This window comes from Aythya marila (genome assembly GCF_965140915.1).
Source record: "Aythya marila genome assembly, chromosome: 1".
NCBI classification, from domain to species: domain Eukaryota; kingdom Metazoa; phylum Chordata; class Aves; order Anseriformes; family Anatidae; genus Aythya; species Aythya marila.
In genome coordinates this window covers 89844555-89863898 of record NC_139042.1, presented here as the reverse complement: position 1 = coordinate 89863898, position 19344 = coordinate 89844555, and the positions used below count along the sequence as shown (strand labels likewise).

At 35.7% G+C, this 19344-nt stretch overlaps 1 protein-coding gene across 4 annotated transcripts in view; it reads left to right on the top strand.

Annotated features, from left to right (window-relative positions):
* CASK (calcium/calmodulin dependent serine protein kinase) overlaps nt 1-19344 on the top strand; it is a 214316-nt gene that overhangs the window by 129526 nt on the left and 65446 nt on the right. For all 4 annotated transcript variants that reach the window (XM_082779340.1, XM_082779339.1, XM_082779342.1 and 1 more), the window contains exons 7-10: nt 4194-4369; nt 6603-6725; nt 9083-9166; nt 12131-12230. In XM_082779340.1, coding sequence (XP_082635466.1) covers nt 4194-4369; nt 6603-6725; nt 9083-9166; nt 12131-12230 — 483 coding nt within the window. The remainder of the gene's footprint in view (nt 1-4193; nt 4370-6602; nt 6726-9082; nt 9167-12130; nt 12231-19344) is intronic.

The window sequence follows — 19344 nt, the reverse complement described above, 5'->3', positions numbered from 1 at the left end:
GGAAGGGTGCAGCATAAAAATGCATGTTGTGTTTTGTCTGCAATTTTGTTAAGTGTACTGTTGCAAGCTGTGTTTGCACCTTGTTCATATTCAGTAGTTAGGTAAGTATTTTTGTATTTCCTAGTGCTATAGTCCAGAAGAGAAATAGAGGGAGGAAAGGAAATCTAAAAAATGTTGTCTAATATCAAGACACTGCTTTCAAACTTTAGGGAAGCTGATTAATGCTCCATTTCAAGCAAGTATTCTGTTCTGCATATATTTTCAAGTAAACATGAATAATGAAGGATTTTTCTTGCTTATTGATTTCTGCAAAGTCATTTTAACTTGAAACATTATTTGCTTAAGAGAAAAAGGAAAAAAAATTACTTCTCATACACTCTTGACACTGTAGATTACTTATTTTATACAGCCTGTGATTAATTCAGGTAAGGTGATGCTCAATATATGAAAACCAGAAATTAAAAGATTGAAAGGAGCAAGCTGCAACTTCGATTCTTGTTAAAAAAATCATCTTATTTTGCCCCATTTCATCAGTATTCTGTACATCAACACCAGCACAGCCACGTGGTTGCCCTTGGCTAAGGGCCAGACTCCCACTGGTCACTCATACATACACACATAACTCTTCCTTCTCATCAGGACAAGGACAGAAAATACAGAATGGCAGACTGCTTACCAGTTACCATCACAGGCAAAACAGACTTGACTGGGAGAAAATCAGTTTAATTTATTGCCAATTCAAATAGGTAGGGGCAACAGGAAAGACAAAAATTAAATCACCTCCCTCCTTCTCCTTCCCAGGCTCCTGACACCCCACCCTGAGCAGCAGCGGGGACTGGGGTCAGTCCATAGCGGTTCCCCTCTGCTGCTCCTTTCTCCACACACTTTTCCCCAGCTCTAGCTGCAGTCCTTCAGGATAAGCCTGCTCCTCCGTGGGTCCAGGCTGCAGGGTGGGTATCTGCTCCACTATGATCTCCTGCAGGAGCTGCAGGGGTTGAACCTCTGCTCTAGTGTCTGGAGCACCTTCAGCCTCTCTGACCTCGGTGTCTCCAGGGCTGTTCCTCACACATTTTCCCCCACTCCTCACACTGCTATGCTGCATTTTGCCCTTAAATATGCTTTCCTAGAGGCACCACCAGCTTGGCTGACTGCCTCAACTTCAGCCAGCAGTGAGCCCATCTTGGAGCCAGCTCCTACAGGCCATGTGCAGCATGGGCCAGCTCCTGCTGCTTCTCACAGAGGCCACCCCTACAGCCCCCATTGACAGAACCTCAGCACCTGCACCCAGTAATGCTGTTATATTGCTTACATAGCATGTGTTGCTGTTAAATATGCTATTTTACAACACAGGAGAAAATGTAGGAGGACCAGTAACTCTTTGCCAAGGACTCGTTTTCCTCAGAACAAGATGTACTCTTGGTAGGCCTTCTGTCTGTAGGCCTGTAGTATGAATGCCCAGCAGACACAAGTATGCTGGCAAAAAAAAAGAAACCACAAAATTAGGTCCACTTCTCTGACAATACATAGTAATTTTTTTAATATGTTCACCTCTGCAGTGCTTATTTCCTAATAACACAAGGTCCCAAGCTGAGAGTGGTGGCATGTAATTACTGTAAACACACATTAAATCAACTTCGGTATCACTTAGTATTTAGGTTGCTTGGTTTCATTATCTACTTGATCCAGACAACTGTTTCTCCCTGAAGCTTAATGCCTCTTTCAAATAGCTCTGTTTGTCCTTGTGATATCTTGTCTTGCTGTTTTCTTTTGAATAACCACTTTTCTCTTGACTTCCTGGATTCACAACAGCAATTAGAAAGTCCTATAGCAAGGCAGAATCTTCAGAATATATTTTTCCATTCATATGGATAAAAAAAAAAAAAAAAAAAAAAAGATTTGGGCAAGAGCTTTATTACCACTAATATTTTGGGGTGTTTTGTTGGTTTTCGTTTGAATGTGTAAGAAAGGTTACACCTGCTCCAAAACTGCAAATGGGTATGTCTACACCCAGATGCCAGGAAGTTTACCACTGAAATAAACAAGACTTGGGTAAGCCAGGCTGCCTTGTGGTCTTGCATGATGTCTACTATATCAAAAATTTTCACACTGTGGTATGCATACCACTAATGTCACATGAGCAGGTTTAGCAATATGCCTGTACTTTGAACAGGCAGCTGTTGCTTTTTATGTATATGCAGTGCTTGATACAGAGGTGGAAATACTGACGCTTTTGCTGTCACCAATGATGGCACCGTAGGGAAAAATCTTGGGAAATCATTATAGATAAGATATTTACAGGCACATGGAAAAAAAAAAAGTTCACAGCAATTTCGTATGCATACTGGATATGTGTACCTTGCCTTTTCATTCCCCTCCCTGACCCCAGGTATCCAAAAGAGAGAGACTTCGGGTTATCAAGGGAGTTAATTCTTCCCCTCATTCTTGTGAGCTTAGAGAATTGCCTTTGAGGTTTATCAGTTAGGCTGAAAAATGGGGCATAGGTGTATAAATTGTGTATAACCAACAAAAAAAGAATTATTTAGCTTTCCCCAAGTCCATACATCTTTGTCCACAGTAAATATCCCTCCTCTTTCCCCAGCGATGTGAGGGATAAGCTGGACTACAGCATCTCAATATTTTACTCCCCCTGCGTGGGAACTATTCCCTCACTATCATGTCAGCCTACACTGCATAGACTTTATAGTTGCCAGCCTAGCTTAGTGGCAAGGAAAAATGCCTTTGTCACATGCATATTCCTAACATTTATTTGATAGAGTGAAAACCTCATAAACTGAAATGGAAAAGGTTTAACACAAAACCAGATGAAGTTTGCCAGTGGTGTTGTTTCTCCTTAAGAACAGTACTCTGGAAAAGCTACCATCTTTCTGTCAACTTCTTAATCCTCATAGATGCAAAAAAAGAATGGGGACTAGTTTAAATAGCATAGTGAGGTCATATTGCTGCATTAGGTGGTATAAATGAAGATTGATCATTACTGAGTAAGCTAGTGCGAGATAGCCTCCCAGGTGTTTGTTACCAGTGCTGTGACTTAACTAAATCACATTCAGATGGCATGCAGGACAGGCTAGTCAAGAAAGAATCTGCTACAAGACAAAACTCAGTAGAATAAATGATGTGCTAACACGTTGTAAACTCTCCTAGCCAGCACAGTGGCCTTGAATGGAAACTCTGAACTCCTGAAACTCCTATCTGTAAGCAAGAATTAACTTATGAAAGTGATACAAGCAGTAACAATTTGCTAGTTGTGAATTTTTTTCTTCTCTTGGTGCTTGGTGAAACAAGTGTTATCCAAAGACTTCATTGTTCATTAACCATCAGTGATGCCCTGATCATTCAAAATGTAACTCTTGTACCTTTGCAAGTGCTTTTCAGTGAAAACAAGCATCTTTAGAATGCTTGGGAAACATTTATATATAGAGATAAAATGGTTGTTGCTTTTATTTGGCTTAATGTGTTACATAGCAATTGAATGAAGTCATTCTAATCAGTTTATCCACCCAGAAGCTTAGTTGATACTAAATATGTTTCATTTCTGTGTGTGTACATTCTCTCCAACATAAAATCAGTAGAGTACCATTACTGTGTGATGATCTTTGAAAGCACTAGGTAGAACAAATCAGCATTATCTTTTTATCTGCAGGAAGATGCTGTTAGCAGCAAATAAGTAAATAACACATTTGCTAGCATTTTGCAGTCTTGCTGGCAATTTCAGCAGACTGGCTAAGGTTTGGGCAGATCAACAGAGCAGATTATGCCCTTGCATAGCAGCTTTTTCAAGTAAGAGGTGTGAGTTAGAATTCTTCTGTATCTTTGTATGTGCTCTCTGAATAAGTAATCCCTGTTTCCAAGGTTGTCCAAATTGGTATTTTTACATCTATGTGCCATGTTCCACTGGGGAATCTTAGTGCTTTTATATAAATGTTGTTTCACATTTTGTGGGGTTAGGGTAGAATATTACTCAATTTGTAAAAGTATAAATCAAGCAAAATAGAATGTAGTGATTTGTCTCACTGGATGTGTTTAATAAATATTTAAGGAAAAAAAAGGAATAAAAGTTTGATCTATGAAGAAAACTTTGTAATACTGTTTTAGTTTAATGCAGTGATATTCTTCTTTATTTACATGTTTGACACACATCACTTTGACTCTGTTTTGTTTCTATTTCCATTTAGGACGTGTAGGAACACCTCATTTTATGGCCCCAGAAGTGGTGAAAAGGGAACCTTATGGGAAGCCTGTAGATGTTTGGGGTTGTGGTGTGATCCTTTTTATCCTGCTAAGCGGTTGTTTGCCTTTTTATGGAACCAAGGAAAGATTATTTGAAGGCATTATTAAAGGAAAATACAAGGTAAATGGCAGTATGCCTGAGTCCTTTTCCAGTGAGATGAACTCCACTTGTAAAATTTCTGGAAGTTGATTTTTGCATTTAGCCTGACTTAAATTTGAAGCTAATAGAAGGCTGCTTATGTTACACAGGGAGAGAGAGGTTTCTCTCCAGTATGTCTTGTTTGTACTGTGTTCTGTATCAATGCTACTAATAAAAATACAGAAATATTTACACAGATGAAATAATGAGTGCCAACAGTTAACTCCTAATTATACCTTCAGCCGTGAAGTATAACACACTGTATGTGACCTTCACTTTATAGATCATTTATATTTTTTAACCAAATTTTTTAAAAAATCATACTGATCATCGTATTGCCTTGATTTAAAACAAAATGCCTGTTATTGTAGATATGTAGTTAGACATTTTTCTTTTTAGTAAAGTACCATAAATTGCAACTGATTATTCAAAAGGAGCCACTTGCAACTGAAAGCAAATCGGTGTGCATGCAAAATAACCATGTTTCACAGTGTAGTCATCCTAGATCCCTTATGGAGAAAAATGTAAAACTTCACTGTTTTTGCTGTTTTGTCTAAGAACACATAATTGTGCTCTCTTTGCATCAAAAGCCATACGTGCTCTGTGTATTAGCAGAGAATGGGTGGATAGTCAGGCAGTCTCTATCTGCCTGATAGCCTGTAATAGGTTTTATGAAGGCTTTTGTTTGTTTGTTTTCTGTTTTGTTTTGGTTTGTGTTGTGTTTTTTTTATGTGAACTAAAATGGAAGTGACAGCTGTGGCATTGCACTTGGTCAAGAGGACATTTATTTAAATGTTGTGTACCTGGATACAGAAAGATCTCTTCGTAACACAAGTTTTTTGATTTCATAGACAGGCAGACATTCCAGTTTTACTCTATGGAAGATTTCTTTATGTCCATCAAACAGCTAAAACCCTTTGGATGCTTACAAGTTAATTTTTCTTTGTTTAAAAAAAAAATCGTGGCCAGCACATTGTGTCTTCTCAGTTCCTTTTCTATTCCTGTTTCCTGTAATGTGCCTATTCAGTGAAAACAGTATAAGGATTTCAAAACAGTCATGCTACACATTTGCAATTACCTTCATTTTATTAGACATGAAAAAGACAAATGGCAACTATAAATGTGGATTTCATCGCCAGGTAATGTTCCAGAGTGCTCCAATTTAAAGCAATATTTGTTGTTTTTGGTTTTTTTTTTTGTCACAGACTGGTTTTAAGTAAAATTGACTTTTTTAAATGAACAGATAGAAATGTTTTAAAAAGACAAGTTATAATTTTGAAATTCCTTTTAATAAAACTAGCAATGTGCCATCCAAATAAAACTTAATTTCTTCATAAATCAAAGAAAGTCCTAGAAATAGCATAAGGATAGAATCCTTTGCAATGGTAAGAATTTCCTGTTTTAGTATGTTTTTATTGGGTACCCACCCTCTTCAATAGTTGAACACAAACCTGTATATGCACAATATGAAAATACGTTCGAAGTCATATTTCTTGTTTCATAAATATAAAGTTCTGCTCTAAGTGCACAGAAATCCACAATTGCTCAGATTGTTGATCACATCTCAGTATGCTTTCCTGTCTTCATGGCTGAAGATGCTTAAATGTTGTTAGGTTGAAAGGAATTTATTGCGAAGAGACATTGTCCATGATGTCTGTGGGATAGGACCAGGGAAGTTTGCAACAGGCATTAAATGTCTCCCTTCATACTCAGCATCAGTGGCTTTAACTTGTAGGTTGATAGAAATAGATTGTCATCCCATTCCTTATATCAATTTCAGGAGTAGGTTTAATTTCTGTGTTTATCATATGCATAGTTAACTGTCAGACAAATCCTAATTACTTTTTTGTGTGTGTGGTTTTGTTTTTTTTCTAGTGGTCACTTTTATCTGAACAAAATGTCACTTTTTTTTTTCTAGTGGTCACTTTTATCTGAACAAAATGTATCATAGGTAGAGAATTATACTGTGATTCTTTAATGCCATGGATATGTGATGCTTTTATGTGATGCAACTTTCAGAGTATTCAAATTTTTATGCCATTTCAAAAGCAACTAATGTTCAGTTTTGTGAGTTACTAAAAAGTGTGAAAACTTCTTTTCACAATTATTAAGATAGTGTTTACAAGTACCAGCCACTCTTAAGTCTCTGTTATTTACCTTCCATAAATAACAGCTTCTTATCACTAATATTATTTTTTTTCTTGCTTGTAATCAGATGAATCCTAGGCAGTGGAGCCATATTTCTGAAAGTGCCAAAGATCTGGTACGCCGCATGCTTATGCTGGATCCAGCAGAAAGGATAACAGTATATGAAGCACTGAATCATCCCTGGTTAAAGGTAGTAAGACCACTTGTTTACATATCAGTTTTCTCTTCAAGGGACAAAAATATATGTTTGTTTAATCTTTTAAATTACACATGACATTTTATAAAATGTGTAATAATATATTTTAAATGTTTTGTGAGACTAGAGCTTGAGTTTTTGGTTATTTCCAAGCTTGAACCCTTGTTTAGCAGCAAGAGCAAACTCGCTTAAGAATCTTGGACAACATCAGAGTGTAGGGAGTAGGACTACGTAGAAATAAGCTTTAAGAAGGTATTCTTGTGTCTTTCTGTGGTTCTCAAATTCCAGAGGAGTAATTTCTGATCTCTTCTTAGCTCAGTCCTATCCAAATCTCTTTCTTATTATTGCAGCATATAGCAATGCAGTATATTGCTTTCTTACCTTAGATTTCCAAAATGTCTCACTAGAGTGAAGTAACTCCGTAGTGGTGGGTTGTTCAAAGGCTGCTGTAACTACATAAAATTACATGGCATCTGGTAATCAAATTGTTTTTCGGTGGTGGCGGAATTTACAAACCAATTTGAGCCAGTGGAAGAGTAGTTGCTGGACAATGCAGATTAACAATAGGAGCAGGAGAATATACACCTGGCTTTCAGCAGTCCCGCTAATAAGTTGTTCTGAACATTGGAGTTGGAAAAGGATGGGTGTGTTGCACATTTGAAAAGTGCTGGTTAAGAGCATTGTATTTTCTTTGGCTGAAACTGATTAATTAATTATTTTTCATTTTTATCCTCTATTTATTTTCTGTAATGTGGGCCCAGGGTATAGTCATATTATCATTAACTTAAATAGGGCACTCAAGTGGAAAGGGTGGGATTCTGGTGTCCGCTCCTGGACCATTTTACCTAAGACAAGTGTTGACCACACACACACACACAAAAATGACATGTACAGGCTGGTATGTTCTTCTCCCTCCAACTAAGTGGTCTAACTACCAGTGAATGGAGTCATTCTTTCACTTCTCTGCTTTCTTTCTGGCTCTGACTCTTGCAGTCCTAATTACAGAATATTCTAGTTTATAAAAAGAGGGCAAGACTGTGCACCTGTTAGCAATAATAGTTATGGCACTCTTCTGAATACTGGGAACTGCAGGTTTGAACCTCTCCACACAAAAGGGGCTAAAGTTCTGTCTGTTCATCAGGGGCATGCATACCGAATCAAATGTTTCATAGAGCTTAGGAATGTACACCACATTTGGGAATCCTAAATGATTGCACTCCGGTAATTGAGTCTGTGGTAAGCACAGGTGACCTGTCTTTGCCTGTAATTTGACTTTTTCTCATGTTGTGTCATTTAGATGACAAAGCAAGAGTTCTGATGGGGGTTATTTAAGCAGAAGAAAATGCCATCTATATTGTTTGAGAAACTAACCTACTTAGGCTTTTTTTTTTAAAGTTCATTCTGTAATGTAAATGTGCAGATTCTGCTTATATTACATATTTATTGTCTGTGGTCTCTTGCTGGTCTTGCCCTTATTTGTTGAAAGACAAGAAGAGAGAAGATTTACTTTAAGAAAGTCTTTCTTCCAAGCTTAGGATGGCTTTCTGTCAATCAGTTGTCTCTTACTTTTGCCAAAGATGAACTGTCTTTCCTGTTGACTCAGAATTTTCTTCTAACCATTTTATAGATAGCAATCACATACAATATGGGATAGAGGCATCTGGCACCATACAGAGATTGTAATACTTCTGCCAGTGATTTCACTCTGATTCAAGAGGTTCATATGATAAACATTTACATTAAATTAATAAGTTTATATAGCCTCTGTGATGGTTTGGGGCAAGGGAAGAGAGTACTCAGTTGCTTCAAGTTCTCTTCCCATTGCATGCTATTTATTGGCACCTTCTTGGTCTGCATCTACAGTGGTGAATTCTTCATGAAAGGTAGCACCTTATGTCAGCAGCCATCAAGCTGGCATTTCCTGCTCTGTTGTGCAGACACCCCATATCCCAAATTTAACCCAAGTATCAGGAACTCCTTAGGAGAGTGCTTGTACATGTTGCTTCGCCAGGATTTGTGTGCTCCAGCTTTGTGCTTGACAGCTTCCAAGTTCAATGCTAGCCACAGACTAACTTTTACAACATAAGAGTAAAAAATAAGGCTAGGATCTCACTACAAAGTGGGAAACAAAATTACGAAGCAAAAATATCCCTGGCCCCAAGTTAAGGATTCTTTCAAAATACTTTAATCCCTATCAGTTCCTTAAAGTTTACCTTAGTTTGCACCAAAACTTCATTCTTCTTATGATACTTAGTAGCTGATGAGTTTCTTGCCTAGTATGTTAATGTCAAGATAATATTAAGATCTTGTATTTAATCCTTGTTTTGTTCTGTTTTGGTTTTTGTTTTAAGGAGAGAGATCGCTATGCATACAAGATTCATCTTCCAGAAACAGTAGAACAATTGAGAAAATTCAATGCAAGACGAAAACTAAAGGTAAAATGAATGTAGTGTTAAAACAGCATAGTTACATAATTTGAATTTCAAGTGATATTTTATTAATTTTAAAAGCACCAAAAGAAATCTGTACTGTAAAGTCGGCAGTAAAAAAACAAAGTTGAAACTGATCTACAATGTTCCATCACAACGATGTCTTATTAGGGATGTTCATCCCTTCCTAGTTCATTCTTTTCAAACTAAATTCCAGTGCAAATTGTCTGGTATCAACCAAGGTGTGCATGAGGTCTTCTCCTCACACTAATTCAGTAATTCTCCATAACATGAATTACTGGAGGGGAGTGAATAGTGGGTTCCGTTATTATTCTGTTAAGTTTATGGTAAAAGAAACATAGTAATGTTAACTACTTTTCTTCAAAGATAGCAAAGATGTCTTCTTCAGTAAATCCCCTATACACAACATTATTTCTCAGACAGATTGGAAAGAATGTTAACATTTTAGCCCAAAACAACATGATTTTCCTTCAAAACAGTAAACTAGTCCTGTCTTGGAAAGGCTAACAGAAACATTTTAAATACTCTGAAAGGTTGGTAAAACTTTAACAGAAACATGCAGTATTACAACTTGTGAGCTATTTTAGAATTTGTAATAAAACACAGAACTATATAAATAGATATTGAGTTGCTGCTTTGCTAAAGTTGAAGATAGCTGCAAAAGCAAGTGATGATTAGGATGCAACAGTTGCTGTAGTTTGATATCCCTTTCTCTTAGGTGGTTTGTATGTCACTTTCATTAAAATGTTAGCTAGTACCTTTTAGAATATGATCTGTTTTCCTGCTGTAGACACAATCTCAGGTCTTTCCCAGATTTCTTCTGGGGGAAGCCAGTATGTTTATTCCCTAGAGAGCATCTATACGTGCAGTTTCTTTTCTGCCATTTGTTCTACAAGTGCTACCAAAGCACTGTTCTGCAGAATGTTTCTTGAAATTGTGTTATCCAGTTTGCATATATAAGCCATTAAAAACTTGAGTGGATAAACTGTACTTTACTTGTACAAGTAAATATATGTTAGAGCAGATGACCATTTTCTAGCTTTGTAATTTCCCATGTAACACTCATTTAGGCAGCCTGAGATTATTATTATATCGTATAGATATCTCATGGATGTCAAATATACTGATGCTGTCAGGGTCAGATCATGAGAATTTGTCAAATAAGAATGTATTGCTTGGTCTTAAAGACTAGATTTTAAACTTGCTAATCCATCCAGTCCAGGTAAGAGGAAAAGATAAATACAGTAGTTATTTAGTTTACTTTGTACTGTGGATATCTATGCCTCATGATTATTACTTTATCTAAAACCTTTATTTTTTCATGAAGTCTTTTTCTCTGTTGGAAAAAAATGCTGTTTCCTCTCTAAAGCAAAGGATATAATAGAATGTTAATTAAGATACTAATACTAATCCTAACAACTGAATCTTTTAAAAATTTCTGACAGAAATTTAGAATTTTTCTTATCATTTATAACAGCACACCACATAACCTGTGCTTACTTGGGGAGTCTACTAGAGATCCCATCCCACCTTCCATCACCCCAACCTTTTATTGTAGCCTCTGCACCATGTTTTTTTTTCATCCCTAACAAATTAGGGTAATAGCTATGTACTTCTGCTTGATGTTTTTAACATAATAAATATATTAGAGTCTGGAATTTGTTGAACTGTAGGAAAAAAAATGATTTGTTCCTTTTTTAGCTGTCCTATCTAGGACGATTGTCTTCTTCTTGAGTTTGTATGCTCCTTTTATCTTCTTTCTACCGAACATTCTACTTCAGAAGTTAACATAAAATTAAAGATTTTTATAAAACCTGATGCAAATTTGAAGTTACAATATAATTGGACATTAGCTCCATAGAGTTACATTACGTGCTGTCTAATGTTTGGAGATAAAACTGTAAAACATATTGGATTTGCAGACAACAGTTGAAACTTCTCTGGGCATTAAGATTTCTGTTTTATTCATGACTACTCTCTAATTGTTAGGCGTATTTAAAATTTCTGCCCAAGTTACCTGGTGCACTTAGTGGAAACTTGCAAAGTACCTGTTGCTTTTAGCAGAAATGTCCTGCCAATCACAGTGCTCAGAAATGTATCTAAAAAGATTTTTCCTGTCTGTCACCCCATAAATAAACTTGGACAAATTCTGTTACTTCAAGACGTTTTATTATAGAAAGTATGTATCTGTTTGGGGGAAGAAAATTCTACCATTATTTGCTAACTTTATGTAAGTTTCATACCTCAACCTATCCTGAATTTGGCTTTATGTAGATAAACTAGGATTTGTGAAGATTTTTAAGTACCTTTGCCAAATTCTTTCATGTTTTCCAGAGTCCAAGGGTTTCTCCTTGTGTTAAAGCAGTTCATTTATAGTCTAAGTATCATATTACTTTCAGATAAACCCTGTCCATTGCATAGACATGTCCATTACATATTGCCATGGTTTAGCACCTGCCTCAGTAAATTAAATGGTAATTATTTCAATTTACAATTTTGATTTCACTTGTACAAATTAACACATAATCTGAGCAAAATATTTTCATTCTTCAAGCATTTTATTTGGTTGGTTAGCATCGTTGGAAACTTATTTAAATTTGACCTTCCATAATGGATGACTATTCTTTTTTCTATATCATTTAACATTGAGAGACTGAGTTCTGAGTTACTTTTTATCAAAGAGGATTTTATAGTGCTTTCCCTTAAAGAACTTCTTTCATGAATCCCCTCACGGAGCATGTAGTTACTGTTCATTAGTTTATGACCAGCTCTTTTGTTATGTATGGTTACTGATAATATTAAAGCAGGTGAAGATTATGAAATTTACTTACTCTTCACCAAAAAGGTGTACACACAAGAAAGCTTGAGAGGTTGAGTGACTGAGGGTGTCTGGAAATGTTTCATTAACCTTTTTTGTGTAATTTAGACTTTGTGGGTGTTTTTATTCAGGGGGCAGTACTAGCAGCAGTGTCAAGCCACAAATTCAATTCCTTCTATGGTGACCCCCCTGAAGAGCTGCCAGACTTCTCTGAAGATCCTACCTCCTCAGGTATTTTAGCAGAAAGTATATTTACTGCAGTCTATCTGTCTTAATTCTGTACTGACTAGAGTTCCAAGTATTTATTAGTTTCTCATGATCTCATAAACTTGCATAGTAAGTTACCCTTTAAATGTGAACCATACATATATTTCAGTCATAATGGTATTAGTGACAGGAGTCAAGAGAACATTTCTACAGAGCTTTAAGATTCTACAGAAATCGTCTGAATTTTTATTTGATGTATATGTATTTAATTACCAATAGCACCATAACCTCATATATCTCTTTACGTTCCTTCAGTGTAAAAGCATATTGAATTTTTGTCCTGAATTCTTAGGCAGAAGCAAGGTTCTCATACACTAGTAATAGTTATTTACAAAAAGAAACCACTGTATACCAGAGACTCTTGACAGTAGAGACTCTTGACAGTGTTGGAGAACAGTATGACTAAGTGGTCTCCTCTTTAAAGCGGGCTGGGCAGTATTTCTGGCATTATAAGCCAGATCCCTGAATCTTCAAGAGAAGAGGGACAACACATACTGTTCTATGGGCATGTAGCTGGGCCTTGGGCAGGACTGTAACATTGCTTCCAGCAGTACTTTTGTCCTCAGCCCATAGTCGGGTATTTAAATCACTTGGTAGTCCCTTGATTAAAACAGTCCTGTCATAATATGTATCTTAATTTTCATATAATGTTACTTTCAAAATCTGCAATCCAAAAGCATGCGTTGGCCTAACTGTTCTAAAATAAGGATTAAATGAATTTGTAAGAAAATCTAAGGCTAATAAAAGTCTTTTATTTTTCTAAACAACTAGATAGTACTGGCAGAATATTTGAGCTAAGAATGCTTGTAACTATAAAGCTTTCTTTACTAGAAGATTATTTCAGAACTCAATTACATGTGCTGAACTACTGTGTGCTAATGTATTCTCTAAGTGAGAATATTACTTGCTGGCTGCAAATGTTAAGTATTGCTTTTCTCTTCTTTCATATGAGCAAGTCATCTTCATGAATTATTTCAATGTCATTAATATACAAATTCAGGGATATTTTTGTTGAAATTCTGAAATTTTATTTCTTGAAATTCAAGTTTGAGTACTTAAATACAAAGACTGCTTAGTGCTTAAAGATGCTCACTTCTCATAAATTCCATTGAAATGAAGGGGATCTCAGATCATTAACTGCAAATGGGTAATTACAGCCTCATAGCTTAACTTCTGGCAGCCAGCTTTGGCATAATTGATGTAACTGTATATAGTTTTAAAGAAAATAAGTTGATTTGACTTCACCCAGAGTTACTTTTCAGTGCTTTAATTTTTGTTTCCAGCTACTTCCTTCATTTCAATAAAATGAATAGGCCACGGACATGATTGGCAGTGGTAACTTTCCTAGTCTAAAAACTGCCGTTCCTCTTTCCAGTTTCAGTCTCACATCAACAGGACATGTGTCTTCCTCATGAAGTGATGTAATTGCAGGCATCAGTGTACAGCAAGGGTACATGCTCTATTTTTTTCTGCTCACAGAACACGTGAATCCAGTACATATAAAAATTCTACAGAATATCTGTGCTAGGTCCATTATTGCACTGTGTTTACCTCTGAAATAACTGAAACAATAGCTTGGATTTCTTAGAAAAGCTTTATAATTCTCTAAAATAACATTGTCGATCTTACTGATGGGAGATCACAGTGATCAGGAAACCATTTTTAGTGAGTACTTTTCATGGTGTTTTCCCTTACTGACTACACTAGCTGATAAAATATTTAATATCTGAGGATAAACACTGAGCCTTCCAAGAAAAGATACTGTGACTTCCAGCTTCTGAAATTGCTAGATATGGAAATCTGTGTCGTTTCCTCTTCAGAATTGCACCGATTATGTTTTCAGATGTTTCTGACTTGCAGAGACAGGCTCTTGAGATGTTTCTAAACTGAACTAGTTTACAGAAATTAGACATAAACCCCTTGAATGTCCGTGGAAACTTGACTGTCTTCAGGTAATCTAAGTTTCCTTTCTAACAATTTACGATGTTACTTCAGATCATAAAGGCTAGTGAAGAACATTTAATATTTTCAATGTAGCTGTCTACTTAATCCTCCCATAAAATTTCATGAAGCATACCATTAAAATTAAATGATTTGTCATTGCCCAAATGAATGGCCAAATGTTTAGCTCCTACTAAGATAAAGATGCAGAAATGTAAATGCTTATTAAATTATGCAAATTGTGTATCCTGTCCTCCAGGTCTTTCTAAACACAGAAACAGAAAATTTCAGTTTTGTTTTCCAGATTAGGCTAGAGGTGTTCTCCCTCAGTGTCACGAACCTGGGATTACTGGATGCTTTGAGCGTTTCCCTATATTATTCCCACAGCAATAGCCTGTGATACCAAAGCACTATAGACAGCAAGTCAGATGACTTTTTGACATGCATAATTGCAGAGGATATTCTGATTAGAGTGCTTTCCAATGTGGATCAGCAAATTTCATAAATAAATTAGATATGAGTAGACACAGACAAATTAAATTTAAAATCAAACAGATTTTTTTTTTTGCATACATTTTCCTTTCTTGGCTACAGACTGTGTTAAAACTTCTTGATTCCTGCAGCTATTTATTATTATGTATTTGTTCTTGGTTATCTATTCCCTCTTTCATCAGCGATTGTCCTCTGAGTGACTTAATCCTGCTAGCGCTCTGTTGGCAACCTAGCAGAATTCAATCTTGCAGAATTTTGAGAGACTAATAAAAGTTTTAAAAATGCTTTGAAAAATTAGGTAAATATTTAATAATTAAATAATTTCAAATAATAATAAAAAATAATTAAACTAAAATATTACTTGACTGCTGATACTCTGTGTTCAGTAACTTCTCCAGTAAATATGCTAAACAGCTCATATTGCAAGTGTCTTGCAAATGTTTTTTGCTAGAAGTTAAAACATTTGACTGTTAGGCCACCTGTCTTCATGACATTGTAAAATGCTAGTTTCCCAAGCTAATAAATGTTTTAGATATTTTTAATATTCTGAAACAAATATAAAGCAGAAGTAATCAATTAGCAGCTCTAAAAGCTGAATATGGCACATGAAAAAAATTGCCTCAGTAGAGAGTTTAAAGTAGACCATGAAACTAATGAGGGAAAAGAGAAATTCATAATCAGTTTGCTCTTTGCTGACCTTCCCCCTCCTGTTCCCTCCCACCCTTCTAGGTCCTCCTATCATTTGGTTGCACATTAGATCAAGATAGAGGTTTTCCTTTGTTTATGTCATATGATAACCATTTGTCCCATGGCAGAAGAGACCAAATGTATAATTTTCAAGTGTTTTGGTAACAATGCCTCTGGCTGAAGAATGAGTATCATCAGCACAAAAACGTTGCATTTTTCTGATTTTTCCTTCTTCAGTCACGCATTCTGTGCCAGACCAAGGAAACACTGTGAAATTGTGTGAAAATTTTGCTTGGGAAGTTGAATTCAGGAAGGCCATTTAGTTTACTCCGGAGTTTAAGTCAATTCAGGACATCTAGGTTTTTAAGCCAACAAGTCAGCAAAGCCCATAAAATGAAGAATTCCTTTTACAACTTTGTATTTCAGAATCCTTTTTTTAGCCATATTTTCACATCTACTGAGTTGCTTTAGGAGTTCAAAGACAAGATCCCTTGTCTTTGGAAAACTGAATAACTGATTTTTAGATTAAAGCAGATCTTACCTTTTAGTTAAAGAACTTTCCTCTATAATGCATGCTTGTATAGCTTGGTTTGTGGTGTTTGTATGCTGATATGTGATGAACAGTTTCAGAATAACTTATGAAGTTCTTGTAAAGTATTTTATAATGCTTTGTTTCAGTTTAACCACATAGAAAGTAGAGCAGCATATTATATGTTAGATATACTGACCAGATGTACTTATTTAGCCTAGGCTACCAAATAGCACTGTTGCAGTACTTCCTGAACATTTATTTGCTTTCTGAGCTCTGTGGTAAATGTGTAATGTGATGAGCATAGAGGCAGTGCTTTTTTCTTGTGTAAGAAGCAGGCATTTTAAGGTCTACAATAGTGTTTTAGCTTGTTTCTTCAAACTACAAGGTAAAAGTTTCATATGGCATTTTTATAAATGCATCTTGATACTTTGTCTAATTAGTGCTTTGCATAAATTTGTCATGCTCTTTTTTCTTTTTGGACTCTTTTGTCCTGTCAAATGAGACAACTTGAACAATGTGAGTTCTTGATTTTCAAATTTGAAAGTAATAAAATTTTAAAAGCTCAGTCTGATAGGCTTTCACAGTGGAATCACGCAACAAACACATGGCCAATAGTTTAATTCACTAGCAGTGAAATTGTATGGAATTTAGATTCCATGTGTGGAATTGTGTGGAATTTAGATTCCATGAAACATGAGCCAAATAAGCCCAGAACTTAAAAGCTGTCAGTCTCATCTACATGAGGAAGAAAAAGAAATACTGTTAAGCAAAAATTACCACTGATTTTCTGCATATTTGCAAAGGATCTTGTGTAACAGTTTAAAGTATGAGTGTATGGAAAAAGGGCAGTAAGTTGTATACACCTTATAATTTACTGTCATTAATCCCTAGTTGTACAAGTATGACTGACTGTCAGTTTTCAGACCATAAGTCTGAGTGTTTCCAGCTTCCCATTATTTTTATGTTTTTTCAGCTATTTATCTTTATTATGGTGTGTTTAGGTACAAAGATTTTTAAGTACCAATACAGAAAGTCACCATGAATTAAAATCAGTAATAAATGGTTGTATTTCTAAGTAGTTTCCATAATTTAATCACTGAAACTTGTTTTTTAAAAATTCAATATAATTGAATTGTTCAATTCTAATTAGTGAATATAAGTGTATAAAGCAATTAATGTGATGTTACACTTTATTTACAGTATATCGTAATAGTTTTCCAGTTCACCTGTTACAGTACTCTTACTTTAAATCATGTTTTCTCTGAATATTTTGAAACTGTGTACTGATGTTGGAAAAAAATGTTATTTTAGGTGCCTAACACTGCATAGATGTGCTACTTTCCCAATGCCAAGTGCTTGTTTTCCTCCCATCCTCCTCCACAAGTCCCATTTGCTTCAGATGTAGAAACCATATTAAAATAAAAAAAAATCGGAGGGGGGGGTATTGTCAATTTCTTTGTTCATACTATTTTTGGCTCAAGTAGTATGCTAGGTTGCAGCTTTATAAATCGCTTGTTCTGAAATCTTCATACTGTTTGTTGTTTGTCCAAATGCTGCCTTCCTACTAGGACTTCTAGCAGCAGAAAGTAGGTATCCCTTTGTTTTCCTTTAAGGCATATCACTCAGCTATAGTATGTGTCTTTGCATGTTTAAAAATCAGCTTTTTTCTCTTCACTTTACTGTTCTCAGTTTTAATACTGCCTAATCAAGAAAAAATACCCTGTATGTTTTTGATTAAATCTATCTATAACTTTCAAAGTACAGTTAACCAGAAATAATATGATTTCCAGAGAATTCTGAATGTTCAAGGTTAGAGGCAGTATTAAAATTACCTTTTTTGTTTGTTTGTTTTCAGTATTTGCAACACAACTGAAATAAGGTTACATTTTCATTAAATTAATATGGGATAAAACTGTTTTGTTTTGCATTTTAATTCCAAAATTACTGTTTTCATGGACTAACAACTTTTTTTCTCCTGAACACTAAGCATATACTGTAGTATTAATCATATATTTTCTTGAGATAACCTTGCATGAACTTTCTTGATTATTCTGTGTTGACATGGTATGTGATTTATGCATATACATTGTGTATATGCATACAGCTGATTTAAATAACTATACAGTCTGTGTCCCCTTAATGAAGGAATATTAATGAGGTGGAGGGTGGAGATTTCTGCCACAAGTTAGCTGCACACTTCATAAGAGACTGAAAGCACAAGCACTTCTAAACCTATAGACTATGCTAGACAGAAGAGCAGGTACAAGATTCTAGACCTTGTAATACAAACCACAAGCATTTGAAAACAAACAAATTCAGCATCTCAAAATACAAACTATAGAAAGTGTTTCTCTTCCTGTACCATTTTAAGATCTGTAAACTAATACTTCTTCCATCCTAAGTCAGGGCAGGAAGACATGACCCCATTTCTGAAGAAAATCATGGATTTTGGTTTGTTTGATTATTTTGATCTCAGAGGTTGCAGAGGTTGTTCCTTTTCCTCCTATTTCCCCTTCTCAGAATGCGTGTCCAGTAATTTAAGAATGAGAACTCAGTGGATTTCTATATAAAAGTTTTATAACAGGATTATTTGTATGCACTTGTAGTAAAAAAGAAAATGTTGTATAAAGCCTCAGCCATTGATTTTTTTTTTTTGGAATATGCTTTCTTCAGTAAATTTACTGAATAAAAGGCTGTGCCCACTTAGTGCTCAGGAGAGGGCTTCCATTTATTTCTGCAATGCGAAAGAAAGTATTGAAGGCAGTAGTAGTGAAGGGCACTCATTTGTTAAAATAGTTCTTTGGTTGTTTGCATGTGAACATGCAACTTGTGAGGTGTGGGTCTCTTCTGAAAAGCAATACCTTCTCACTACATGTTTCATTACCTCCACCCTGGTTTGTCTTCTGTCATATTTGTGCCTAGTTTTAGGGTGAGAGATAGCTAAGAAAAGGAGCTGGTGAACTTTGTGTAAAGGTCCCAAGTATGGAGAAAGCTAGAGATGTGAACTCATAGTGCCCCTGTGTGTACAGCATAAAACAATGGTTAGCTTCAAAACCAAGCACAAGGTTCTTCCTTTCTATTTCCTCTTCCTTGTTTTCCTTCCTCTCTTTTTCTTGCTCATTCTCTCTCTCTTTCTCTCCTGTTTCATATATACTACTCTTCTCAGCATTCCTGCTTGTGTTTAGGAGCTTTTGTTGTTTTTGTTTTTTTGGGGGGTTGCCTTTTTCCCTGTTTTTTCTTGTGCACCTGTTACTTCTGCTTTTCTTCTCCAACTATTACATGCTTTTCTTTCCTTCTGTGTATTCCAGAGGTGTTGCTCCCTTTAATTTATCCCAGTTTCTTTACCATATTGTTCTATCACACCTCCCTACCATATTCTTCCATCACATGCCTTCTTTCTGCAGTTTCACTGTAGTCTCCATAAAC